The sequence below is a fragment of the Falco rusticolus genome, chromosome 12 (genome assembly GCF_015220075.1).
Source record: "Falco rusticolus isolate bFalRus1 chromosome 12, bFalRus1.pri, whole genome shotgun sequence".
NCBI lineage: Eukaryota > Metazoa > Chordata > Aves > Falconiformes > Falconidae > Falco > Falco rusticolus.
In genome coordinates, this window is record NC_051198.1 from 28,205,410 (window position 1) to 28,231,899 (window position 26,490).

The following is a 26,490-nucleotide window of genomic DNA, read 5'->3' on the forward strand; positions in this document are numbered from 1 at the left end:
TCGATAATCATTAACCAGTTGGGGTTTTCTCCACACCCTGCTTCAGGAAAAGCAGGACAGAATTTAATATTGCTCTTGCCAGATATAAGCTGTTGGTAAGACCTCCCCTGAATATACTGGAAAGAAATAGAGGAGGCAAAATGTGTCTTCATAGCAAGTGGAACGGAGAAGGTACAAGAACTGCCAAGAAATGCTAAGGAATACTTAAGAGAAGGAGGAGAACACAGGTTTGCACAACATAAAAGAAAACAGTATGTGAAGAAAATAACCAATTGGAAAGCAGAAAGGCAGTTAATTCAATGGGGGTCTTACAACCTGCCCCAAGAAGTGAATAAATCACCTCAGCAAAAGCAGCTTTGCAGTATGACAGAGGAAAATGACCAAACAGATGACAAGCCAAAAAGAAACTACAGCAAAGAAATACAATAAACACTTTGAAGGGCCTGAGTTCTGAAGCAAATGTCACAAGAAAACAAAAGGTACCAAAGAGCAAAGCCAACAAACACTTTTGTTCAGAAAAAGGTCTAAAAGACAGTGTAAAGGAAAAAATAATAATTGTGTGCACTCTATTTAGAGGGCAGATGAAGAGTTAAGAGAAAAACATAGACCATAATGTCTTCCAGCACACTCTGCTACTTCACAAAGATGTTTCATCAATTTGAACCATGCTCCGTCTCTTCCATCTTAGAAGACAGCTAAATTTAAAGGAAATCCAAGCCTTTTATTTTTACTTTTTCAATTTCACTTCCAAAAACAATAGGCAAATACCAGAACTCTGACATGGTTATTGCTGGCTGTGAGAGTGAAGAATTACAAGTGAAGTATCATTTTAGGTTGAGCCACGCACAAGAATACATGCAGTAAAAACAGAGCAGAAAACTCCCTCCTTCAAGCAAATAAACCATATCGAGTCTTGTTGTGGTGAATACAGTGAGCAGGAATGCTGCAGACCAGGAAAAAAAAAGATGGTATACTTTAACCATAGCACAACACATAAGACATCAGTGAAATCTGAGAAAATAATAAAACATGCTTTAAACAAATACTCTCAAAGGTTATTAAATGAAAACTGAACTTGGGGGAGGAGGAGGAGAAGGGATGCTCTTCAGTGGGAAGAAAAGCTATTCTATGCTTCAGCTTGATTTTTTTCCTTCTTTGTTTATAAACTCTTAACATATTTCAGAGAGAGATACCATGAACTCTTGTTTTCATAAGGATAAATGACACGTAGTTTCTCTACTTGTTATGGCACAATCCACAGGATTAGTTACTACAGAGTTTATATAATTCCACTTGTTTTTGCCACGATTTAACAAAAGACCATGCATTCCTTGAGCACTCTAGACACCCACCTCCAGGCAGCATGCCTAGAGCTGACAGCAACTGCTATTACCACAGTAGATCACAGCTGAGACAGTAACAGCCAAAGAGTTTAAGTGGTTCATGGGCTTCACATTAATTTGTGCCTGGGGGTGTGTGGTGGTGGGGAGGGGGGAAGAAAAGGATTGTGGCAGTGGTTCCTACAATTACTGTTACATAGCTCAATTAAGGTTTTTTTAGATAAAGCCTTTTTTTTTACGTGCCTGTCATTATTTCAACACTACACTTCATCTTCCCTAGGCACAGTCTCCTTGAATTGTTGGCAGAGACCTCCACAGGTCATCTGATCCAACTCTGGCACAGCAAAGCCAACTCGATGCTGTGGTTATATCTATATTGTTATCATGGTCTATCAGTCAGCAAAGAATTCAGGGTACTCGTGTCCTTAGCTCAGAGTTAACACGTTCCAGGAGAGCTGACTGTTTCCATGCTGCATAGTATTTGTCCTGGTCTCTCCTGAGCCTCATCTGGTACTACCATGGCACACGTGTAATTGTAAGTGACTGTCAACAGTCAAGGTAACAGGTTTGGGAGCGTAACAGCAAGCTGTTGCACACTTTCAGGTACCCCTTGTATCAGTAATGTTCCCAGTTCCACATCACATCTGGGTTTTCAACAGTGGCAAGTATTCGGAAAACTTACGTTCTTCATAATACAAGAGAGAAGGGTGACCTCCCAACCTGTATAATTTCATTGTAACAAAGTTTTTGCATACAATTACTCTCAGGGCTGGCAGTCATCAACCTTAATCTGGCATTTCCAAGCCTCTTTTGAGTACATACTCCCTTTCTGCTTTTTCAAATGACTCACTTCCCACAGGGTTGATGCAGAGGTATATGAACAACTTGCTTCTGCCATTTATGTACAGACTTATCTCTGTGCTTGTTGTGCATTTTTGGACTGCATTAATTTTCTTGTGGACTTCAGTGTTAGTGGAGCACATTGCTAACAGGACCAAAATGGGTCATTTTCCTTAGCAGTAGTAACAAGTGAGATGTGTTCATCAATATTTAAAAATGACAGGTTACAGTTGTTGAAGGTCACACTCTGTGATACATTTTCACTCCAGATGGTTCTCTTTCCACTGTATACCCATGGGTTACAAATACATGGAAAAACATAGATGTAATTCTTTTTAGGCTAATGGTTCAGACTTCCAGAAATTCAGCTGGACCCACGGGAAGAATATTTTTAATACCTTGCATGCAGAAAAATCTTTCAAACCTATTTATAACTGTATTTTAATGGGAAAAAATTGCTTTTAGACTGGCTTTAAAAGGGTACATTTAAAAATAGAGTGGAACTTTATTTCTGGTCTCTTTCACTGACATAATAAAACTTAAGAGTAATGACATCTGTCTTGGAGAGAAATACCTCTTTGCATCAAGACTAATGCCAGATTGCTCAGTATCTGAATAATCTCTGGATAAAGAGGAAACACATTGTGTACATCTAACCACAATCTGCATGCCATTTATACTTCTCAATGTGATAACATTTTCATTAAAAGAGACAGGATGTGCACACATCAGAAATTGGCTTTAATTTGTCTGGATACACCTTTTATTTTCTTAAACATGATGGTTTCCCATTGATCTAATTTCCTAACAAGATATAATTAAAACATAAATGAGGAAAACAGAATAAAGTTGGAAGGAACTGAACAGCAAGGCAGTCTGAGAGTAGCAAAGTAGGAGTTCCAAACAAAAGCTGAGGTTAGAGATCAGACAAGTTGGAAGAGACACCAAGACAGTGCTCGCACTGTCCAAACTAAAGAAAATGCAATGGCCAATGCAACTTTGCATGCATAAAACACTGAGTTATATTTTTTTAGTCTATTTTTTTTAGGCAATTTATTTCTAGTATGCATAGATGAAGAATTTCTAAGCAATTTAAAGCGTTAGATACGTGTTCTGTTTCAAATTAAAACAAAAGTCTACAGGTGCAGACTGCATTTTCTAAGTTTGTTTCCAAAGGAATCCAAGGAAATGTATCAAGGATGTTATGAAGAGTGGAGCTGTGTAACAGAAGTAGGAACACAAGGCAAAGCAGGGCTGGTAAAAGAGCTGTTCCACCTTTTTCAGAATACATGATGGACTCAAGCTCTAATGCAGAATTTTTCATCACAAATTTTTGCAGATGTACATTTTTATGAAACATGCACTTTATTTGTAACTTCTATCTTTCTGATTTTTCAGTTTACAAACTAGACCCTGACTAAGTTCTAGCTACTGATAATCTAATAGGCTTTGTGAGTTACAGCTCAGTAATTACCTTTTTATAGCTCAATAACTACCTTTCACCATGGAAAATACTTGCTAAAAACTACATTCCTGGAATAAGTGCATTAAAAGATTGCTTGTGTAGTCAGTAACTCTTGTGCAATTATAGAAAAGATATAATGTCCAAAACACCCAGCCCCACCTAAGTCAAGATTCTATGTCATTTTAACCCTTCTCATTAACTACTTTAAGCTTATTTTAGTATTAATCTTCATATTGCCAGTAAGTATTGAAGCACGTCAATCCCTCTATATACATAGTATTATGTGAAGGAAAGAGAAGTAACTATTTAGCAGAGTAAGGCGGTGCATGATTATAGAAAATATTACTGTGATCTTACTTCAGCTCTCTTCAGCATCTCCCACTTATTAAGTATCTTCATGGCAAAAACCTTATCTGCATTCTTCAATTTTACTACTGCAACCTGGAAAAGATAAATAGAAGATAAGTTAAAACATGAAAATGGATATTGTTTTGATTTTTATGAAATCTTCTGGTTCTGGAGTTTTTTTCTTCAGTGTTCTGGACACTTGGCTTTTCTATCCACACAATACCATACCATCCCCAACTAGAAAGAGTAACATCACAACAATACAGGATATTTATTCTGTGCAAGTTCCAAGTCTATTTTAAACTTACATTATGCATCACACTAATTATGTATTAATTTTTCTAGGTGACTGTAGATGAACAACAGTATTTCTCACCATCACACTTCTTGCTCTATCATACTATCATGAAGCTATCACTAGCTGTAAGCTTTTTGTTCCTGGACTTCAGTCCTACACAATAATTTAAATTACAGAACTGACAAGAAAAGACAACAACGTAGTAACCTCTAAATCAAAATAGACAATACCTTTTAGGTTTAGACACAAATCAGTCTTTAGGTTTGCCACAAAACAACTGCCACTCTCATTTCAAACCCTGCACTCTACTTTCTTCAAAGATACAGTGAAGTATTACTTCGTGTTTTTCCACCTGAATGTCTGTATTTTTTACCATGTCTGCTGTCCATGCCAGAGAAACAGTGAAATCCACATTTTCTAGAGAAGTAAAACTTGAGAAACAAAAACTCCCCTTGCTCTCAGTGCTTCTGAAACATTAGGTACATAGGCCTATTAATAAATTTACAAAGCTAACCAACACAGTCCTTTTCTGAGAAAATTAAGTTTTGTTCAGCTATAATAAAAGCTAACATGGAATATATGTAGGAAGGAGGAAGGGAAGAAGTTTACACAAATGTGTTTTCACAGTTGAGGCATCCCTGGGTATAGAAAGCTGTGTCTTACCCAAAATGGCCATGACTCTGCCACAGACTCTGTGCTGCTGATCAGAACTAGACCAGACCAGTACTGCTACCGTCCCAACTGTATAAAAGTTCAACAAACAATACATTTTAACAATTATTCTCCAGCTATCCCATTCTTCTTCTTCCCTTTCAAATAAATCTTAAGGCTTAAGCGGATTAAAGTTTGTTTCTGTGTGCTTCTGGTTACAAACCAACATGCTGTCACACAGATTACCATCATCTTCATCCTGCAGGCCAGTGACAAAAAAATACTAAGGTTGAATCCTATATTCCTTCCACCTCTTTTATAATCAGTAAACCAGCTACGTGTGCAACAGTGACAACAGGAAAGAAAATACAGGATCAGACAGTTTGAAGAAAGTGTCATACAAACCTCTTTCAAGCACCTTCAAACAGGTCATCAGCTGCAACAGCTTCATGAATGTGGCAGAAGCACAGGTTGAAGGGCTACAATACTCAGATGTCTAAACTAAAGCACATCTAAAAGTGTACCTCTTGCTTAGCTACAGACTCAGAGACAAAGCAGCTGTCACTCCCCATCTGTGCAGCAATGCATTATCAGCCCTGCTCTTTACACTGCTGCCTTCTGGAGTTGCAGGGGGGTGGGAGCGGAGGGGAGATTAAGAAAAAAAGAGAGAAGGCAGAAAGGTACTACATTTACTTATTTAAACGAGTTTATGAACCAAAATTTTTAAAGATTACTTCATGCATAAAAATTGAGGTTCCAGTTCAGACGGGATTCTTCAAGGTACTTTCAGATTCAGAACACAAAACCAGATTGTTACTTTAGACTATAACCTATTTTCATTGATAAAGAATGTCTACACTCGTATGCATGGCACCCCAAGACCAAGCATCACTTTCTTTTTTTTTTTAGGAAGGAAAGATGAATCATCCACAGTGACATATAATCCACAATATGAATTTCAATCTTGAGTCTCCTTTTACTTTTCAAGCTAGTTTTAGCTAGTAACTTTGATAAGCCGTATCTGTATCGATTTCTAGTAAGAAATGGCAGGAGAAGAAAGCCTTAACATTGAAACTAGTCAGCATCTGAACTGTATCACATCTTGGATGATAGGGACCCCTCTGCACCACACAATCTGTGGTACGAGGCTATAATGTAATTTTGTCCTAAAGACTTTGAAGGGGTTTGCAACTGTTGTAGGGAAAAATGAAAAGGATGCTTGGTCCTAGAGCTGCCTAAACTGCTGCTGCTGCCCAGCCTAGAAAGTAGGTTTTTCTCCACCATTAAGTGTTGCAGTATAGGCATCCAGGGGCGTAAGATAACACATGTATTTCAAGTCCAACTTCAGGATTTCCTTTCTTGCCTGTAGTATGCTCAGTAAAAGGCTGTGTTATTCTGCAGAAGACTTGGTTATTGAAAGACTTATGCTAATTGCACAGCTGCCTAAATTCATAGTCTCCTATACAGCATTCACTCGGACAGAAACAAAAGAGCTACAGCACTGCCTTTGGTCAACAGCTGGAGCATAGGCTTTCAGTGACAAGAACAAGGGTTTGGTACCTTCTGTGAACATGTAATATATTGAAAAAGCATTTATAAAGAACAAAGCTATGAAATTCCATTTATGTTATTCCATAACAATAACCACCACACACACCTGTACAAAAAGATCATAGACATTTATCTGCAATTATAGCACCTTTTTGGGGGTGTCTCAGTGCTTTATGAAAGTAAAACCTAAAATGCTTATTTTGGGACTGCAAAAAAAACCCCACCTAACGTTTCAGCAATAAGCAGCCTGATGCAGTTTCTAATTGTAAAAACAAATTCTGAAACATCATTACAGACCCAGGCAGTGTTTACACACACACAAAAGTATATACAACATACACAAAACGCATATACACGGAGTGCCGTTTTGATCTTCTCCCTTCCCCAAGTGAAGCTGTCAAGACAGAAGAAAGGGTAATCATTACTGTCTAGCAATCCTGATGTGTCTTGCTACTGGAATTTCTTAAAATTGGACTTTTAAAGGCTGGAGGTTTTTTAAATTTATATTTTCCTGTGAGCAGCCCAACAAAAAATGATTGGTATGTGCTGATGTAAACATCTTGGTTTAGTCAGATAGGTTTTTTTCCCCATTCTTTCAACAGTTTTCCATATTTCCCACAAACAGCAGTACAGTCTGGCACGCTGTCAGACACCTTCTGCCCCAAACTCAGCTACTTGTCTCTACGGTACATGTCTGCACATTTCCTTTGCTTAAAAAGCAACAGTCTTATACAGAAAAAAAAGCTGACACAGAAGCTATTAAAATTGAAATGGGGAGGGAAAAAAGAAAAAAGAAAAAAGAAAAAAAGAAAAAAAGAAAAAAAGAAAAAAAGAAAAAAAGAAAAAAAGAAAAAAGAAAAAAGAAAAAAGAAAAAAGAAAAAAGAAAAAAGAAAAAAGAAGAAAAAAGAAAAAAAGAAAAAAGAAAAAAGAAAAAAGAAAAAAAGAAAAAAGAAAAAAAGAAAAAAGAAAAAAGAAAAAAAGACGACAACAAAAAAAGCCTCAGCACTGGTTTTCTTGTTTGTCAAGAGTACACAGCCCTCCAGAAAGAGGAAGAGGCAATCTTACTGTTCTTAACTGGATGTCAAAATTTAGGAGTAACCAACTAGTGCTCAGAGCTACAAAATTCATAGTCTTCAAAATATCAACAACATAATGACATAATATTTGCTTGCATAAGGAAGCACTGAAGTTTTTTGGGATTTTGTTTGTTTATTTTTAAAGCAGTAATAGAATAATCTGAATATTTTAGTATCAGCTAGAACCTTCAATAAGCCACACTTGCATACTGCTGAAAGACACTGCTAAGAGCTGTTGGCCAGTTGCTTCACCTTTCCTAGCAGCATCCTTCAAATCCCAAGTTTAAAGTCTCCTTGTTTATAGAGTTTTTTCTTAAGTTTTTCAAACCATGCTGCCCAAAGCCAGCACAACGAAACACTTGATGCCCACATTACTCATTTTACCAGGATAATCATCATCCTCCTCCTCCTCCAAGCAAAACATCTGTGTTTTCTAAAGACAGCATTCTCTAACATAAAAATTTAAATAAGTAAATGTATGCATGTGGTGGGAAGGGTGCATGTCATTAATTTGACAAAAAGCAAGCATTACCAGACTGACAGTAAGCAGGGTAAAGGGAAAAAGAAAACTAGGAACAATGAACTCTTACAGTTGCAAGCAATAAATAGTTTAAACTACTTCTTGACTACATCAAACTTGTAAAAACAAAAAGGGAAATATTTCTTGACTATGCAAATTGAAGAAACTGAGTAGCGTAAAATCAAAATAAGAACAAGTCCGAGACTGTGCCAAAAAAAACTTGCACTTACTTTGTAGTCTACAGAATTTCAGAATTATGTTGATTCAGGAGACAAAAATTACTCCTCCCAGTAACCTAAAGCAACCTTGGTCTCAATAATAGTTTGCTGGAAAGAAAATACATTCTTTCAGATTTCTTAATCTGTCTCAGTAAACTACTGTAGTCTACTGAATCATACAAGTATTCGGCAATTTAATATTAATATAGTTTTTGGTGGCTTAAGTAGCAGTAAAATTTGGTGGTCCTTTTCTCAGGGACCGTTTTCCTCTTTGCTTGGATATTTACTGGTTATTTTAAAGGAAAATTAGTAATTTCATACAGAACTTGTTTTCTTAAGACATATGTCTGTGTAGGACTTGAAGCTTGTCTTCTTTAAGCTAGTAAGAAAATTTAACATATATCCCTGCAAATGTTTAGTACAAAACCTTCAGTGAGAGAATTTCAGTCTTCCTCTTTTAAGTCAAGATTTTCGACAATTCAGTAGAGTCACGCTATCTTTCTCAGATAAGGAATTAGAAAGAAACACTGTTCCTAAAAGAGAACGAATCAATTAGACTGTCCCCAGAAAAGGATGGGGAAAGTTACACTCTCACTATTCATGGGATGATTCACCACAAAAAAGCTTCCTGAGAAAGAACTACAGTTTCTTTGTGGTTTAGCTGCTGTGGAGTTTGATGCTGATGTAGCAGACAAAACCGGCTTCTCTTAAAAACAATGTAAGACAGGTTTCACATACGATTCTTCTGACAAGAAAGCACCTACATCAGTGATTTTGCTTACATCTTATACAATCTGTACATGAACTGAGCTGCAACTACTATGGCAGCACTGAGAAAAGCTGATGTTTTAAGCAAAAGCGTTTACATCAAAATGGAGCACGCAACGTTCTGTTTGTTGCAGAGGTTTAGACTAAAGATAAATTATCCATGACTAACTTCAGCCTCCAGTCTCCTTCATAGATAAGCATTACTCCAGATGGAGCAAAACCAACTGAAAGTAGCTAAATAAATACTACTCTTTTATTGCTGTTTTTACAGTTGCCCAATGATATTTGCATGTCTGCATCATCAGAGTATGCAGTGACACACCCTACAGTAAAAATTTCTGTTCTTTACATACTACCTATAGAATTCTTTTCTTCCGTAACTACAGACTAGTAGACTAATTCTCACATGATGCAAACATGTAAGTGAACCTGAAACCAACTCTTATCTGCCACATGCCATAGAGCCTCCAGAGATGCTCTCATACCAAAGAGAACTCAAAAAACCAAAAGAAAATATTTCCAGTTCCAAAACCTGTTAAGACATTGCTGAGAAAATTTTTCTTACACTTTGGGTTTCAGTTCAAACATTTTTTCAAACTGTATGGAGCACCTTATGCAGAACCTTTACATACTCCTCCCATCTGCAGTATATTTGGCTATCAAAAATTCAAGGCACTGTCATACATTACCTTGCTCTTTCTGCATACGTAGTCTCCTGTATGAGGAACAAAGCCTGTGCACCTAATATAATCAAGAAGGACAGGCAGAAAGCTAACATTTATTCAGGTTCCTCAAACTATATAATCTGACATACCTACTGAAAAACCTAGTGATTAACAGCCTTGTTTGACAGCTTAATCAGAAGCAACAAAAAATTGTATAGTTTGATAGCAGTAGATGACAACTGAAAAAGAAACAAACATTTGCTAAACTCTTTAAAAGAAATAGAGGAAAAAATATACAGTCATTAAAAATAGGAAACTAAATGACATGAGTAGAGATTTCTCTGTGTTCTTAGAATGTCAATATCAATATTTGGCTATTTAAGTTGCTGAAAACTGCTTTCAGACCATTTAGTTATTAAGATGATTAGAAATGGCTAGATCTTTATACCATCAGTAACTCACTGGCCTCTGCCTGCTGACTGGAAAGAATTAGAAACAAGCAAATGATTTATAATCAGACAGTTGAAACATGGCCTTTTAATCCATGTGAACTTGCCTTCTCTCCAAATTTAAGAGACTTAAAAAGAACTGTCAAAGAATGTATAAATCAAAAAGTACTTGCATCAAACATTAGGTGGGCCTACAATATCCATTATGGCTAAACAATGCAAAAACCTGTACATCAGTAAATTGCTATTAACTGTCTCTCCTCAGTGCTGCAGATTTGCAAAAGCATTATTCAATACCTCCTTCACATACATACCTCCCCAAAGGCTCCTCGACCAATCACCTTCAGGATTTCAAAATCTTCTTTATGCAGTCGCATCTGTTTCACTTTAGATGTAAAAGGTTTGGCTGAAACAAAAGAAAATATCCATCATTTAGGGGAAAAAAACCCACACCAAAACAAAAAAAACCCACCAACCAAACAAGGTAACAGTAACATAAAATAGGTGTAATTAGAGCCCTGAAAACAACAGATATTTGGCTTACACACCTATATTCCCTAATGTAACATAATGAAGTTTAAAGCAAGAAATATTGACCAGTAAGAACTAAGCGAGAAAAAGCTTATGAAGTTTGCTTTAGCTTTTTTAAAAAAAAATTAAAGAAAGAAAATATTTTTTTTCTACAGTCTTGTGAGTTCACAGACATTCATTGCCTCTGTGCTGTATGTTAACTTTGATTGCAAAAGCAAAATGTAATAGAATGAGGAATTCACTTCGGACAAGATTAGTTTATCTGCCAAACAGGAAAAACATATTTTATTCAATTAAAAAAAAAATGCTGATGAATGATAACTGGAAGAGTAATATTGACCTAGACATGCAATATTTTTGGAGACCACTTCTTCAAGATGTAGTAATAAATTCTTGGCTTCTGGAAGCAAGAAGAGTTGTACGCAAGACACTATTAATACATTCAATGGAAAAAACCCAAGTATGTAAAGTTAAGCTTCATTTCCACCTTCCTTCTCCCCTCTTGTTACAAGATCTTTGCAAGCAGTACGCAAAATGGGGTATTGTATTCCAGTCAGGTAACCCCAGCGTTCTTTGCAATGAAACAGTATCAGGAGGACTGCTCCCCTTTCTCAGCCCCGCTGAGCACTACAACTAAACCCGTCCTGGTTCATTAATGCATGCTCTCTGCATGCATGCAAAGCAGCCAAGTTACTGATAACTCTACCTCAAAAACCACGTAACACAACCTTTGCTAAAGAAGACAAAAAATGCAACTACTAAAATAACTAGGCAGGAAAATGAGTTGGTTTTAAAATAATTGTTTTAAAATCATGCTTAATACTTTACACTATGAAATCTACTACTAAAACAGAAGCTCCAGTAAATACGGTTCATGAAAGTTGCACATAAAAGAACATTGTATAAGCCAGTGTACGCAGGAGTGGAATGAGTCTCAGAAAACGTTAATTTCAGATTCTGGCTCAAAGGCAGTTTTTCTCAATGATCTTTGAACAAGCAACTTCAGATACTTTACCCACAGTTTCATATGGATAGAACAGAGACAGTATTTTTGTAACAGACAAGGCACTGACCATCATATACTTGGATCAAGAAGGAAACAAAAAAGCCCATCATAAGGTAGCCATTTCACATGGACCACAAAAATGTTTAGATTATGCTTTCATGGTACAGGGACCCACCTATGTCCACTTCTATCTATACAGAGGATGACGGAATTAGCACAGCTTTACTTGAAGTGAAGAATGCTACCAAGTATCATACTGCAGAACAATTTGATCAGAACAATGTTTTAAACATAAATGGGAATTGGTTTTCAAAAGCTCCAAAAGCAAATGACCCTACATAACAACCAAATTATATCTAGACACATGTAAGAAACCAAATTTGGCCTCTCCTGGAATTCAGTATTTTGTCCTTCTAATGTTATGAACTAATCCTGCTTAAAAAACCCAAACCCTGATACTGACAGAGATAACCTGCCATTCAATTTAGAATTTTGATATTAACACACACCCCTTCAAGGCACTACAAAATCCTTGTCCAAAAGCCTACTGCCTACTACTTAGCAAGGCAGTTTATAAAACTAAGTCAAGACGCGAGCTACCTGTAGTTTTAATACCTAAAAAGACTCACAAAAAACTTCTTTATCCTAGTCCTTAGATTAGCATTGTAAATCACATGTGAAAAACAATGCAGAAATGCAGCCTCTTATGTTTCTCCCATAAAGCAATACAACACACCTCCACTAATGTAATTAGTTCAATGGATGAAAACCTTTACCAATCCCAGAGGTTCCAAAAATTCCTGATACCAGGAAACAATTCTCTACCAGGAGTTACATTTATTATAGATACAGGAACATCAGCTTATGATTAAAAAACCTACGGTTTAGATGCAAATAGTAAAGGTGCACACAACGCTAAGATTTTCAATTTAGTGATATTTTTACCTCAAGTTTATAATAATATTATTCAAAATACTTAACTATACAACTAAAACAGGTTTAATAGTACATCTGAAATACTTTTTAAAGTATTACTCAAGTTCACAGAGATTCCCCAAACTTTCAATTTGTCTTTTATACCTTAAAAGAAAGGTCTTGGAATAGAAAAAGTAAGTGACAACAAAAAGTAGTGACACAGCCTCAGCTGTACTGTACCAAATGATTTAATACAAATATTAATACTACTAAACAAATTAAAACAAGCCATTAAAGACTTTTAACTTGAAAAACAACTGATTAAAAACAAACGTGTAGTTCTCAACTTCAACATTTTTTGACCATTATAGGCCTGGCTAGAATACAAGGCAAAATATCTTGTTAACAAGCAGCAGCATAGCTGCTTAAACCACAAAACTCTTCCTCACTTTATATTGTAAGGGAAGGCCTGTCATTCTTTAATTATTACATTTTTAAATCTTCCAGGGTTCCCATAGGGACACTGGAAAAATAAACATCATTATAACTACTTCAGTAAAACATGGCCGACAAAAATAGGTTTGGATTAGATTTAATGATCTGCAGCACCAGTGTTAGTGGAAGAGTTTTTAAAACCTTCTCTGTATTTTTTTTTTTTTAATCACCTCTAGCAACAGACATGTCAATGTATAGCCAAGCAGTTTTATGAAGAAAGATACAGTCCAAGAAAAGGAAAGAAGGAGGGGGGGAGAAGGAAAAAACAGAAGAAAAAAAAAAAAAAAAAAAAAAAAAGAATTTCCCTAGGAATGTGCTCCAAATAGCTTGTTCCAAAAAAGGTCAATTTGTTTTATCATCAATGTTGTTTGTCTGCTGCGCAAACATCTGCTGTTCTTGTGGCAACAACAATCTTAACTACAGAAAACTTGGCCTGGCCAAGGGGCTTGGAAGGCATATCTTCAGACAGCCGCTTCATACATCCAGCTTTCCAGACTATGAGGTTAACAGGCAGACTTTTTGCAACTAGTTTGGCAATGTCATATGAGCTGTTACGAAGACAGCAAACTGTAAGGTCAGGGAACAGTTTTCAAAATGCAATGTGCTCAAAGGGGACCCTGCGATGCAGCTTTGTTAAAACATACAGGTCTGCAGCCCTGCCCTGTTTACATCCCCATCCCCCTAAACAGATTCATCATACAGTGAACATAAAACACCACCACCCTCTGTCAGAAGGGGCTGCAGTTTCCGTGTTCATTGGTATCAGAGTGACACACTGCAGCTTTTTGAGAGCAAAAGGCAGTATGGGCATTTCCCTTGGTACTTCATTCAACCTACAGAAATATACAGAGGGATAGCCGATGTTTCTGAACAGACATCCCTTTTCAAGGTTGCTAGCCATGTGTGATACAGATTAGGGACCAGCAGTTTGCTGCGCCAAATAGAATTCTTCCTCCTCCAAACCACAGGCTAAGTGTGGGCAGCATGTCCCCCAGATGCTCCTGGATTTTTTTCAGTTCAGCAGGAACCAAAATTCATTACACAGAACTTTCAAATTTGCCAGCAAGTTTTCTATGGTCACAAGCTGACAAGTCACAGACTCTGTGGAGGAGGCTACTCTGAGAAATACTCTACATTGCTATCAATCACTGTGGAGGAGATAGATAGATACGTTACCTATAAAAACCGTTCTACAAAATCCCTGGCCACCACCACCCCACCTGGTCAATAATTCAGATCCCAGCCTGCCTGGCAAAACTGCACCACCCCACTCTTGGCAAGACTCTCTGCACTTCATCAATTACACGTGGCAAGAAAAAAAAAACAAAAACAATCTCCAAATTCACCCTCAGGGGTAACCAGCGTACTGAACTAGTAAGCTAAGCTGTTTTTTTCAAACAAAGCGAACCTGTCATGACTATTCAAGTTATTAAATTCTGTGGGCCTTTCCCCACATTTTATGTTCTAGCCACTCACTCCACTTATGCTTATAATTCATTCAAACAATAAACATCAGTAAAAGAATTGAACAAGTGTTTGAAATTAACTAGAACTTCACCCAAAGTAACATGTTAAGCACATCGAATAAACAGTCAGCAGGACTCCAGCTGCCAAGCCAGGCACAGAGGAGCATACGCTCTACCCCCCGGCCCTGAAAAGGGAGGACTTTATTACAACAACTGTCAAGCAGAAGAGAGGCAAAACAATGGGTTCTGCAGTACTGACATTGAGCTTCAACAGTCTATTTATCATATTTACCACGGGGGAGCAGTTACTAGCATTACTTACAGCACACTTAATACCACAGGGTTTAATTTTTAAACTCCTGAAGATAAAAGTCCGTTTCCTGAAGACCTGACACAGGGAGTACAGCAACATGGTTGATAAACCAGTACAGTTCAGTACTGGGATTATACATGTGATACCAAACAAAGTCAAACCAGTATCTGCTTTATTTGCAGGGTTAGTCTCATGCTCTTTCCTTGCTCTCTCCCCCTTGAGCTCCTGGTTTCTGTCTGCAGAGTTTGGGCAGGGCTAACCCTGAAATTCAGACTTTTTCAGCATTAACCTGCTAGCTGGGGGAGGGGAGCTAGTGGTGAGCGCCTTCTTCCTCCCTCACCTGCTAATGCCCCTCTCCCTCCCCTGCAAAGCACTGCCGCAAACCAGAGCTGCTGTAACCATGGGTTGAAATTAAACCTAAGTGAGATGAAAATCATGTTGACTGTTTAAAGGAAGGGCTGTAGAACTGGAGAAGAGCAGCAGTTGAAAATGGGTCCCCGCAACTGATTTAAATTGGGGGGAAAAAAAAACTCAACCAAAACCCCACCAGAACAGGACAGTGTTTAGGAATTCCTCTTGGTGCCTCACTGATGCCCCAGTTGCTTTTTGGATAAACAGGCTAGCTAACCCTGCTCAGATGGAACACTCTATCCTCCACTGGCAGCTCTCAGTAAGACACCCACGTCTTGCTTCCCAACAGAACTGCAAAACATACTTCCTTAGTGATCCAGGTATCACACAGCAAACCCAGTCTTCTGCCCACTGCAGAATGTAAAATACCATGTCAAGCCAAAGATACAGAAATTAAAAGCTGTATCCACCAGAATTGCCAACAGTAATGATGAAAGTTCACTATGAAGGAAATATAATGGAAAAGAAAACAGCCACCATGGGAAACTAGCTACTTGCCGATTCAAGACAAAGCCCCCTTTCCTTTGCTAGTTAAAACTTAATTACAAAAATACATACAGAGCTTTCCCACGCAAAGGAGAAAAGAACCCAACACATAACCTAACAGACTGTCAACTTCACTGGATACCAGAAGGCTCTCTGATTCTTCCTAATGCTGTCCTTGAAACAGAAAAAAAAAATTACAAAACGAAAAAAAGAACAAAGCAGAATAAAATACGTTTTTAGAAGCCTTCTGCAGTTTTGAAATTTCTGCTAAATTCCTGGAAGGAATTTAACAAGTGTTTTTATTTTACTGGCTCAGTCCAAACCCAAAGTTTTTATTTTCCACTGGCTTCTATCAGCTGTGATCATGAAATGTATAAATATCATTTTTGACTGAAGACAGACCATAGCTGGAGGTTTCAAAAAACTCCAGGAAGGAGGTGTAAGAAAATACTCCTCCCAAAATAAACAGCATTTCTCAAAACAACAGAGAAATAACTGACAATCAGCAAGGCAGAGCTGCTTAAAGCCTAATATAATTGAGAGTAGACTGAAAAGAAATCTCTCCTCTCCACCCACCTAAGGTTGGCAAAACAGCACAAGAAAGCTTTGTTGCAGTTTCTGCCAACTCCCTGGAGGAAAGCAGGGGCAAAACACTGTAGAGAGACAGCAATAGTAAGCTGAACCACAGAACATTAGTTAAGGCAGTGTAAAAAATATAAGCCACAAATACCATTCTTAGTTCTAACAGTTAAGATTCAGTTTTCGCTCCATCAGAACATTTTTAATGTGTTTTTCCTGGTGAACGTTTAAGTGCCAACATCTCTTAAGTGCAAGTTAAGAATCTGGCATTTTCCAAGAATGAGAAGCATGTCCACAAATTCCTGTACTACGGTATAGACAGACACAATATTCTGGATCCTATTCATCTGGGGGGAGGGGGGGAAGGTTAGAAATCTGTTCTCATCTAGGTCAAGTGGAGACCATCCAGATATCTTTGGCTACAGCTACCACAAAAGATCCTTCAACAGGAACTTTAGAATCAGAAAGAGAAATAAAATATCTTTCCCAAACATACGAGAGTAGTTCTGTTTTTTTCCTCTCCAGACTTGGATGAAAAATAATCCCTGCATTCATGAAACACCCACTGCAAATCTGGGCAACACTTCTATACCACATCAAGATACGACCATTTTTTTTTATATTACCATTCTTTCTCATCACAAGAATTTCAGTAAACCACCCTATGTTTAAATATTATTATACTAGAGCAAAGTGAAACATTGAATTTTAATTCATCCTGCTGCGCATTAGAATTCTGATGCAATTCTTGTAGCACAGTCAGTAAAATCTTTACTATAGGACTCCTGTTCCACCTAGTAAAGAGCGGGGAAATGATCTGGGAGCAAATCAAGAGCAGACAGAAAAAGTTCTGTGACATTTAAAAAGCCTGAATGGCTAAAAAAGGAGGAAAAAGGTGGTCTTAAGCTTATACAGCAGAACACTGCTTAGACTCCATCCCTCGTGCTGTCATGGAGCTGGAGATAAGTCAATTAAAATCACACTTCTGACAGTCAAGCTTAAACTTTGCATTCCTCAGTATTTGACACTTTAACTCAATATGTTGGTATCTGACTGCCAAAAAATGCTGGACGTTTAAGCTGTAAATAAAGTCAATCAGACCTGTAGTTAGAATTACTAAATGTTCTCAAAAAGGAAAATAAAAACAGGCATTAAAAATGAATACTTTAAGTAAAAGTCTTAGCCCCTCAATGCAGTACTTTTTATTACGTAGAAGAGATAACATAGTCTGATCTGACTAGGCTTTTGAAAAATACTACCTTACTGATTGAGAAATATTATATATTGATGAATATCAGGGGGGAAAAAAATCAAATATTACACAATAAACAAAGAGTGTACAACCACACAGTAATTTTCAAGAAGAAGAGAACAAAAAAGGGGGGTGTGGGGCTGTAGAAATAATTGCATGTCAAGTAACAGTGCTCCACTCTAAAGAACAGGTATTTTGTGACCACACTAGAAGCCTGTAATACACACTCTGTCAAGGTAGCTGTGGAGGCATCATTAATTCTGTCATTTCCTTTGTTGTGCATTTATGGGTTTGTATCCCTAAAGTATTGTTCAAGACATACATTTTATTTGTAATTCAAATAAATTCTGATTTACTGAAGGAATATTAAAGGAAAACTCTCATTTAAAAAATAGAAATTAATTCTCTCTCAAAATTTTGCTGCATACTATAACAACATAGAAGTGTTTTACCAGAGGAAAACTAGCAACTTTTGTCCACAGAACACAGGCATCCAGTACACGATCCTCACCGACTAAAAGACCAAGTGCTGCAGGCTGTCACACTCTGCATGCACCAGCACCAATGAAGACCTCTCTGCTCAGATTCCCAGGTATTTCACAGCACTTTAGGAGTCTCCTGTTCCATTTCCAAAGGTGGAGAAAGAAATATTTTTAAGGGATACTCAAACATCTGTGTAATAATGCAGCCCGCCTTACACTCCCTTCTCCTGCCTCTCACAAACATGATCCATTTTCACCTCTTCCCTGCTGTGACGCCTCATCCCAACACTTTCCTTCTCAACTATTCAGTCCCCACCTCTCCCACAAGACCTGTCATCCAGTATCACTCTGTCCTGTCCCTACACATCTTTGCCACCACACCTGATGTTTTCTGCCCACGGTCACCTCAGTTTTCTTCACATCTGTACCTTGCTTGCTTCTTGTATTGGTCTGCTAATGTCTCTCTTTACCTCCAGGCCCCCATCCAGTTGCCCTGCCAGTCACAGAAGCTACCCTATGAGCAAAGTTCTGCTAGTTCTCTCATTTCTTTCTTATTTCAAACTCTGGTCTACCCAGCTACAGTCCCTCTTCCAAAGTCCCAGTTCCGGTGATGATGCCCTGCCATCACCCTTTCTCAAATTCCCTGATTCGTTTCTGTTCTCCTTTTATCACCAGCAGTCTTGACTGCCTTTACTTTTCATTAAATTGTGACTGACAAACGACTTGAGCTACACAACATCTGCTTGCCTGCCTTTTACTTCAGAATTTTAAATTAAATTAAAAGGAAAGACTGTTTTTACAGTCATCTATATAAAGCAAATACAGTGAGATCAGGTGCTTCATTTTCTTTGGCCGATACAGAGAGCTTCGTTCCATCTTAAGTGTGCAACTAACATTATTCATTTTCATTTTTGAGGAATAAAAGCTGTAAAAGCTCTGTAAAACTGAAAGCCCTTTTCATTAGTTAAAGGATATGCTCTGACCCTTGTGAGAAGGGGGCTGAGCAGATACTCCACAAACCCTCCTCTCAAAATTACTTGTTTGTGTAGCCATGTATTCTTAGCATATACTTACACTTAGGACTTGTCAAAATGCACACTTGTCAAGTCTCACGCAACACATGAATCATTTGAGTCCTGCCTCACTCTTCCATCATGATGCTTTACTCCCATATTCACTGCACATCATTACAGACGCTTCCCAACAAGCTGTGAGGGCCTCGGAGCAGAAGGCTAGTAATGCAGCTGAGCTCTAACAGCAGGCAAATTCTTCAGGATGTCGCAGGCAAGCACCCACCGTATGAACTGACACACCATCTAACAATATAACTTGTTTCCTCTTCAAAAGCATGGCATAAACTTGCTCCATAAGCACTTCATATACAGCAGGTTTCATTGGCACTTGTTTATATTTGCATTGCGACAGATCTCAAAAGACTCAGGACTGGAGAAATCTGGGTAGTGAATATTGTACAAATGCACACAACTACAGTCCTAATTCTGCCTCTATGGACAACATTCACAACTAAAGATGTAACATGAAGTCCTGCATTCATCTATACCTGGCATTAAACTGAAATGCAAACATTAAAATAACACTCAAAATTCATAAAAGCAAGAATTACTCTGCTATAACGTATGTCAAATGGAAATATTCAAAACTATAGTAAGAACTTAATATTGGGAGAAGGAACTTTGCCTAGGTTAAAATAATACACATTTTCCAGTCAATTTTTTAATTCTCTTAAGTAGTAACTACTCATTGTCATTAGATATATTTTTAAAATAGCATTTGTGATCCAAATAAATAAACCGTGATTTTTGAACACTGCTTGCAGTAAGTTTTGCACTGCCTGATATATCATATGGGTTACTGTGAAATTAGTAAAAATAAGAAAATAGATAGTATTGCACTTCATAAATACATCACAGTAAAATGCTGCTTCTGAGTGTTAAACCACTGTAAGTGCAATGAAAACTACACTACTGCATTCTCCACAACTGCTTTTTAATTCAAATTTCAAGTTCCCAGTGACAAAAGAAGAAAACAAAACAACCTTCCCACCTTCACAGAAATTTTTCCACCTCCACAGCTTAAGTACCCACTCCATGCATACCTCACACCATTTTACTGCCATCTATTATTTCTCCTGTAAGAACTGTAAACTACTCATTTGCTCGCTTCTTGTATTCAAGCTGGGTAATGCAACTGAGTATGTTCCTTATTGTATAGTTCTTTTGCATTGACACAAAAAGACAGGAATTCTAATAAATGTGCTGGTAAGCAATGTTTCAAGAACCCTCCTTAGTTTCACTACATTTTAAGGAATTACAACTTTAAGAGTAGTCTTTTCTTAAACTAATGGCGCTCTTTAAAGATCTTCAAAGATCCTAGAACTTCAGCACTCTTTCACAGTCACCTTAAAACTAATGTAATTAAAACAATTATCATTTGAAAGTTCGGTGCCATTAGAATGTAAATTGCCTATAATAAACTTGATTTGGCCCACTTGAGAATAAAGACATATCATAATGCTTAAGTACCTAACTGTGCACCAGATCCGGCACTCTATTTCTCAACTACAATCATCTTTGCTTTCTTCCTGATTAAGTGATCACTGCAAAATAATGCTGATTATGATATTTTTATTTTGACCGCATTTCACCTTATGGCAATTTTAATCATTCAATCTTCAGTGCAGATGAATCACTAAAATCTATTAGTATTTCAAAAGAGATCAATGATCCCCATTAATATAAAGCAAGCTTTCAACACAATCTCGGATTTTGAAGATAACAAATATAGTTCCCAACACCTGTAACTACCCTACAGCATGCATCTTCTGTAAGTAGTAAGTTCCTACATAAACCATGTACGCCTGTGTGTGCACATGCGCGTGTGTAAGACACTCTTGCACCACAGCCCTTTTTGCCTTGATCCACGCATCCTTTGTATCACCAAGAATGCAGTAACGAACAATTCTGGAACCCAGATCACTGATGGACCAAATTGTTTATGAAACCAGAAAGAAACATCAACTTATTTTTTATTCAGTTTCTCTGTTCAGTTTTTCAGTCCCCCTTATGTTCATAAAAAAGGTTTTTAAATCATCTTTTAAAGGCATGTTGTTTCAAATTAAGCCTTTGGAGTTGCTCATGAATATAAGTGAAGGGATTCACTAAGCCATACATCTGAACTGACTTTCGTGCTACTGAGTACACTATTTCGATACCCCATCAATGCTGAGTCAGAAACAACACAGAACTCAAAACCATGAACTCTCACATGCATGTAATTGCAGGGCTGAATCTAAATTAAGCGCCTTTTTTGAATCTTACTCCCTGTAGTAACAGAGTTGTACTGCTGTATGCCTGTTACGATAGGCTACATAGATTAAAGCATTTACTTACTGCTACACTGATGAAAGGCAATTTTTCTATGACAACACAATTTTGTAACAAGATGATTATATGGCTTTATTTATCAGCTTAAGACAAAAAGAGACAGCAAGTAAAATTAACATTCCACCTGTAAACAAAGGATTAAATATCTCAGTTTGAAACTATAAACTAATCAAACCCAAGAATTCGTATCAATACAAACTGTTCTTCATCTGCCAAGTCCAGGCATTTTTTTCAAAATTTTATATGCTTTTTTTTTCCCTCCAAACATGGGTAAAAGAGGTGATCTTGCACACATCCGATGCACTGGAGAAGAATTGTTTTGCAAGTTGTAATACAAAATGCATAAAATAGTCACTGAGTTCTGAAAATTCTTTGAATGCTTTCACCCAAGTTTTATCTCAAAAGTTTTGTTTACTAGAAACTTGAAAGGAAAAGCCATGGCCAGACACAGCACATATAAACAAGTTTGAGATAAGTAATGTGATAATAAGAAAGTTGGACACATTTTCAGAAAAGCATAGAACATAAATTCATTAATTTATATACAAATGCAGTAGTTTTCAGGAGATAGAATACTGCTTTAGTTACCTCAATGAAGCAAACACACTTCAGAACAAGGTAACATACAAAATTTAGTTACTGCTTATAATTTCTAAATAGTATCAATCTAGATACATTGCATAAATATTTAAAAGGAAACTGCACTCTCATAAAAATGGCTTCCAGTTAAAGGTAATAAAACATTTCAAAAATATAAGTCATAAGCAAAGTGAGTGCTAGGAATTCATTACCTTTCACTCTGGAATCAGTTCATAGAAGGTTTGTTCTATGAAAAAAGTACTTGAAGGGAGGTGAATTCATAGCTCACTTCTTGTTGCACAGATCACAAGATCAAGTGAAGTGGTTCACGGTAAAATGCAAGCAAAGCAAATACTTCTTTTTAGTATGGACAATTTATGTTCCACATTATATGACTAACCCATTTTGCTGATTATTTCATCACCTTTCCCTGTTCAGCAAGAGTCCCCAGTTCAAACACCTGGTTGTCATGACACCTCTTTTTCCTCCACCAATTTCAGTCCATGTTCTTGAGCAACTTACTAAATCAGTACAAGCTTAACAACAAGATGAAAGATGATCAAAATGAAATCCAAACCCTACAAATTCTTAACACTTAGCCATATGAAAACAGTAGCAAAATGCTATCACTAAGAATGAAGATTAGTCACAATGAAGTATCAAATGTGTATTTGGAATTAGTTATATTTGAACATAGGGGTCATGTATGCATCCATCCATATAATTGCCAAACACAGCTTATTACTTTTAAACTATTCTTAACAAATGGGTCAAGTCCTAGGTCAAATCTAGATTACTTCCATAATACCACACTGCACCCCTTAACTATTAAAAAACAAAACAAAACATGAGAACTGCAATGTTTCCCCTCCCACACTCTGAACACTTTTTTCTGATCTCAAATCCTTAGGAAAGTGTGGCAACTCCTGCCCTTATTAACAGCTATTTTTAGATGGTTACTCTGTATTTACTCAAAATTCACCACAAAACATTCCTATTAGTTTTGTTAATAGTTATTGGTATAACTTGGCTTCACAGCATTGCTCATAAAAAAACCCAACCCTTAATATGTTGCCCATTTTCAAATTCTCTAGTTATAACTTAACAAATAAAACTGATTACTGAAACGAAATGTAATATTCTGAGGCCTATATTATGGCAAACATAAGGGAAAATTTAGCATTCACATGCAGCACATGCAAAAACTCAAAATGCATTTCCCACCAACAGCTCAGATTCAACTCATCCACAATTCATACCTATCTATACCTTCCCAACTTTCTACTGTACATTGATATTTCTTTCCACCCAAGTCTTTCTCTGTTGATCATAAAAATATAATATTAAACTGAATGTTTAAACATTGTCTGTCTATCTCAAAGTGCATTCAAAAAACATCTGTACAATAAAAAACACACACCTGGAAAACCTGAATTCAGTCCAGATACAGTAACTACTGTAAGTAACTTTAGCGGTATTCATTCAGAGGAAATGGGCTGCTTATCTAGCTGCCTAAATGGAAAGGACTCTTTCATACAATAAGGTATTTTTGATTACTTATTATTTGGAAGAAAAAAAAAGTGATGGCAGATAAATTAAAAATTTTACAAAGAGCAGCAAACGGAAGGCTGGTATTTACAATAGCCATTATGTACATTTTCTACAGCTATTCCATAAAAAGCAAACAAACCAGAAGGGCAGAATGTAGTCCTTACTATAAAGAATTGTAACAGAGGTGGTATTCAGAAACATTTGGTTTACATCCTCTAGATTTAACGTTGCTCTCAGACAGACCTGGATTTATTTTTAAATTATTAGTTTTGACTAAGCATCATCACAACCAACAAAATCTTTTACACGTAAATATACCTGAATTACTGTCAGAAGAGTGACATGGAGATAAAAGCAGCAACACTCTCGCGGTCAAGTGTGCATCTGCATCCAGAACCTCTACCAATCACCTGACTTGACAACTCACTCTTTGCGTGCTCCTCAAAAGGAAGCGGGCAGCAGAAGAGATGGCGAAATCCATGCAGCCTACAACAGCATCCCCTTGCTTAATCCCAGGGCAACACCCTGGGAAACAACTGGAGGGGGCAGGGGCAGACATCTTCCCCTACAGGTGCCCTAATCGCAACAAAGCCGTTAACATGGGGACTCCCATCAACCATTATGCACAATTAACAGGAAACCAAGCTTTATTAGTCACTTCTGCTCACAAAATTACTTCTGGGTTTTGTTACTTTTCTGTTTTCTGGTTTGGTGTTTTTTTTTTTAAAATCAAGAGTCTGTCCGGACTCCTAGTGTAACCAGCAGGCACAACTGCTTAAGAATGGATTACTCCCTCCAGCTCTTTTAGCAAACAGGTATTTTAGGAAAAAAAAAAAGGGGGGCGGGGGAGAAGAAAAAAAAGAGGACGGTACAGACAAACATTTTGCATGAAGCTTGAGCAACCTCAAGGATAACAGCTTCTGTGATATATACCTTTTTTGACACACAAATATGGAAAAAAAGATTAACAGGAAAGTGAGATCTCACTTTATGAAGCCGAGAAATCTTTCTCTAGAAACTTGACATCTACAGACTATTTCTCCTAGGAAAATAATTTAATACACATTAATTTGGGAAATTACTGCAATGGGTTTAAGGTGTCTTGGGCCCAAATCCTCAGAAGAATATTAACACCAACAGGATGCCTGTGACTATATAACTCAACCCTGATGCAAACTGTCAACTTCAGAAAAGACAGAATTAGAGCTATGAAATTTATTGCATATACAAGGGTTCATTACACCGGAAAGAAAAAGAAAGGACACTTCAGAGAATGAGAACTAAGTATTCACTCATTTATTAGAAAGATGTCCAAGGTAGTAAAATGGGAATAATGAACACACACATGACTCAACTTCCCCACTCCTCATTTTGTTTGATATTTCATTGTAATTTTTACTTATATACACAGAGGGGTAAACAAAGCTTTAACGACAGGGAACACCTTGATATGACATACCATCAAAAATGGTCAAAACATTTATTTTCTTGCTTTTAATTGTGATTGCTTCCTGGTTTAAAGGGGGGGGGGAGAAGGGGGAGGGGAGAGAGAGGGAGGGAGGGAGGGAGGGAGGGAGGTGGTATTTTGTTAACAATTACTACTTCTTATCTTGCTTCTATAAAGTTACTCTAAAAGAAGTTGAAAATCAAATTGCTTTCCTATAGTTTCTTCTGAGTATTTCCAAGCAAATCTCTCCTAATCTTTTCATCAAACAGCAACTTACCTAACTTACAATGAATTTGTTGGGATCTTGAATATCAAAATTCATCCAACCACAAACTTTCTTAGATGGCTTACACAACCCTTGCAAAAGGTTGTTTGTACTGGAGTCAGTTAGTGGATGTTTTAGTCATTATGAGTTTTCCTTAGTTGCAATGCCCCACCCCACGCCAGCCCTATGTTTTCTGCATAAGGCACAGTGCAGTGCCTCCCCTCCAGGTACCAACCAACAAAGGATCAATATCCACCACAGAGATAAATCTTACTGCTTGCTCCTTCGTAAATTTCAAATAACAAACCACTCCTTACTATTTAAAGTGTCAACAGAATCTCTAGCTCAACACAATTGTTAATTTAAATCACCTACTACTGTATGTAAGAAAGAATGGAAAGTGCACGTGTTTTAACCCAGCATTAGTACTCGATTTCATTTAATTCATGCTTAAAGATGGTAGCACCAATATTAATCACAGTAAAGTATACAAACTGCACAAACTACTCACCCATGAAGGACTTCTTCACAAACCTCAGGATAAATGGATGCCTTTGTCTTAATACCCTTCTGAATCTCAAGGAGAATTCAACTTGAACTCAAGAAACAGTGACTTCAGTAACTTCGGTTGCTCGTCATCAAAAGACAACGACACTCGCTTTGGCTTTTCCTCACTCTTCCCAGTCGGCAATATAGCTTGCCTAGGTCTACCCGTTAAGCTAAGAACTACTCATGCTGTAGCATTTTCCCCGCTTACACTTAACTTCAGTACATTTTAGGACAAACATGAATTTTGTATTTGTGAGAGTTCCTGGGCTGATGATACTAGCTGTGTGAAATAAGGGTAGAGCTGGTTTATCCACAACGTACTGACCAACGTGCTTTATCTGAGTAACATTTCTACAGATAAAGGCATTTCAACTTTTTTGGCTCAATCAAATCACAAATCTCTCTGCTGATACTAACACAAAAATTAAATAAACAAGGAAACACATCAGACACACTTCAATCAGCAAGGTTTGATGAAATTTACTCCCAAGGGCTTGAGGAAGTAGGCAAAGTAACTTCTGACTCATTAGAGATTCTTTTCAAGAACACACAGTGAACGAACACAGCTC

At 37.2% G+C, this 26,490-nt stretch overlaps 1 protein-coding gene across 8 annotated transcripts in view; it reads right to left on the minus strand.

Annotated features, from left to right (window-relative positions):
* The window catches only part of CDC42BPA (CDC42 binding protein kinase alpha), a 189,448-nt gene that overhangs the window by 116,942 nt on the left and 46,016 nt on the right, over positions 1-26,490 (minus strand). For all 8 annotated transcript variants that reach the window (XM_037405883.1, XM_037405880.1, XM_037405879.1 and 5 more), the window contains exons 3-4: positions 10,505-10,596; positions 4,003-4,086 (exon numbers count right to left, since the gene is read on the minus strand). In XM_037405883.1, coding sequence (XP_037261780.1) covers positions 4,003-4,086; positions 10,505-10,596 — 176 coding nt within the window. The remainder of the gene's footprint in view (positions 1-4,002; positions 4,087-10,504; positions 10,597-26,490) is intronic.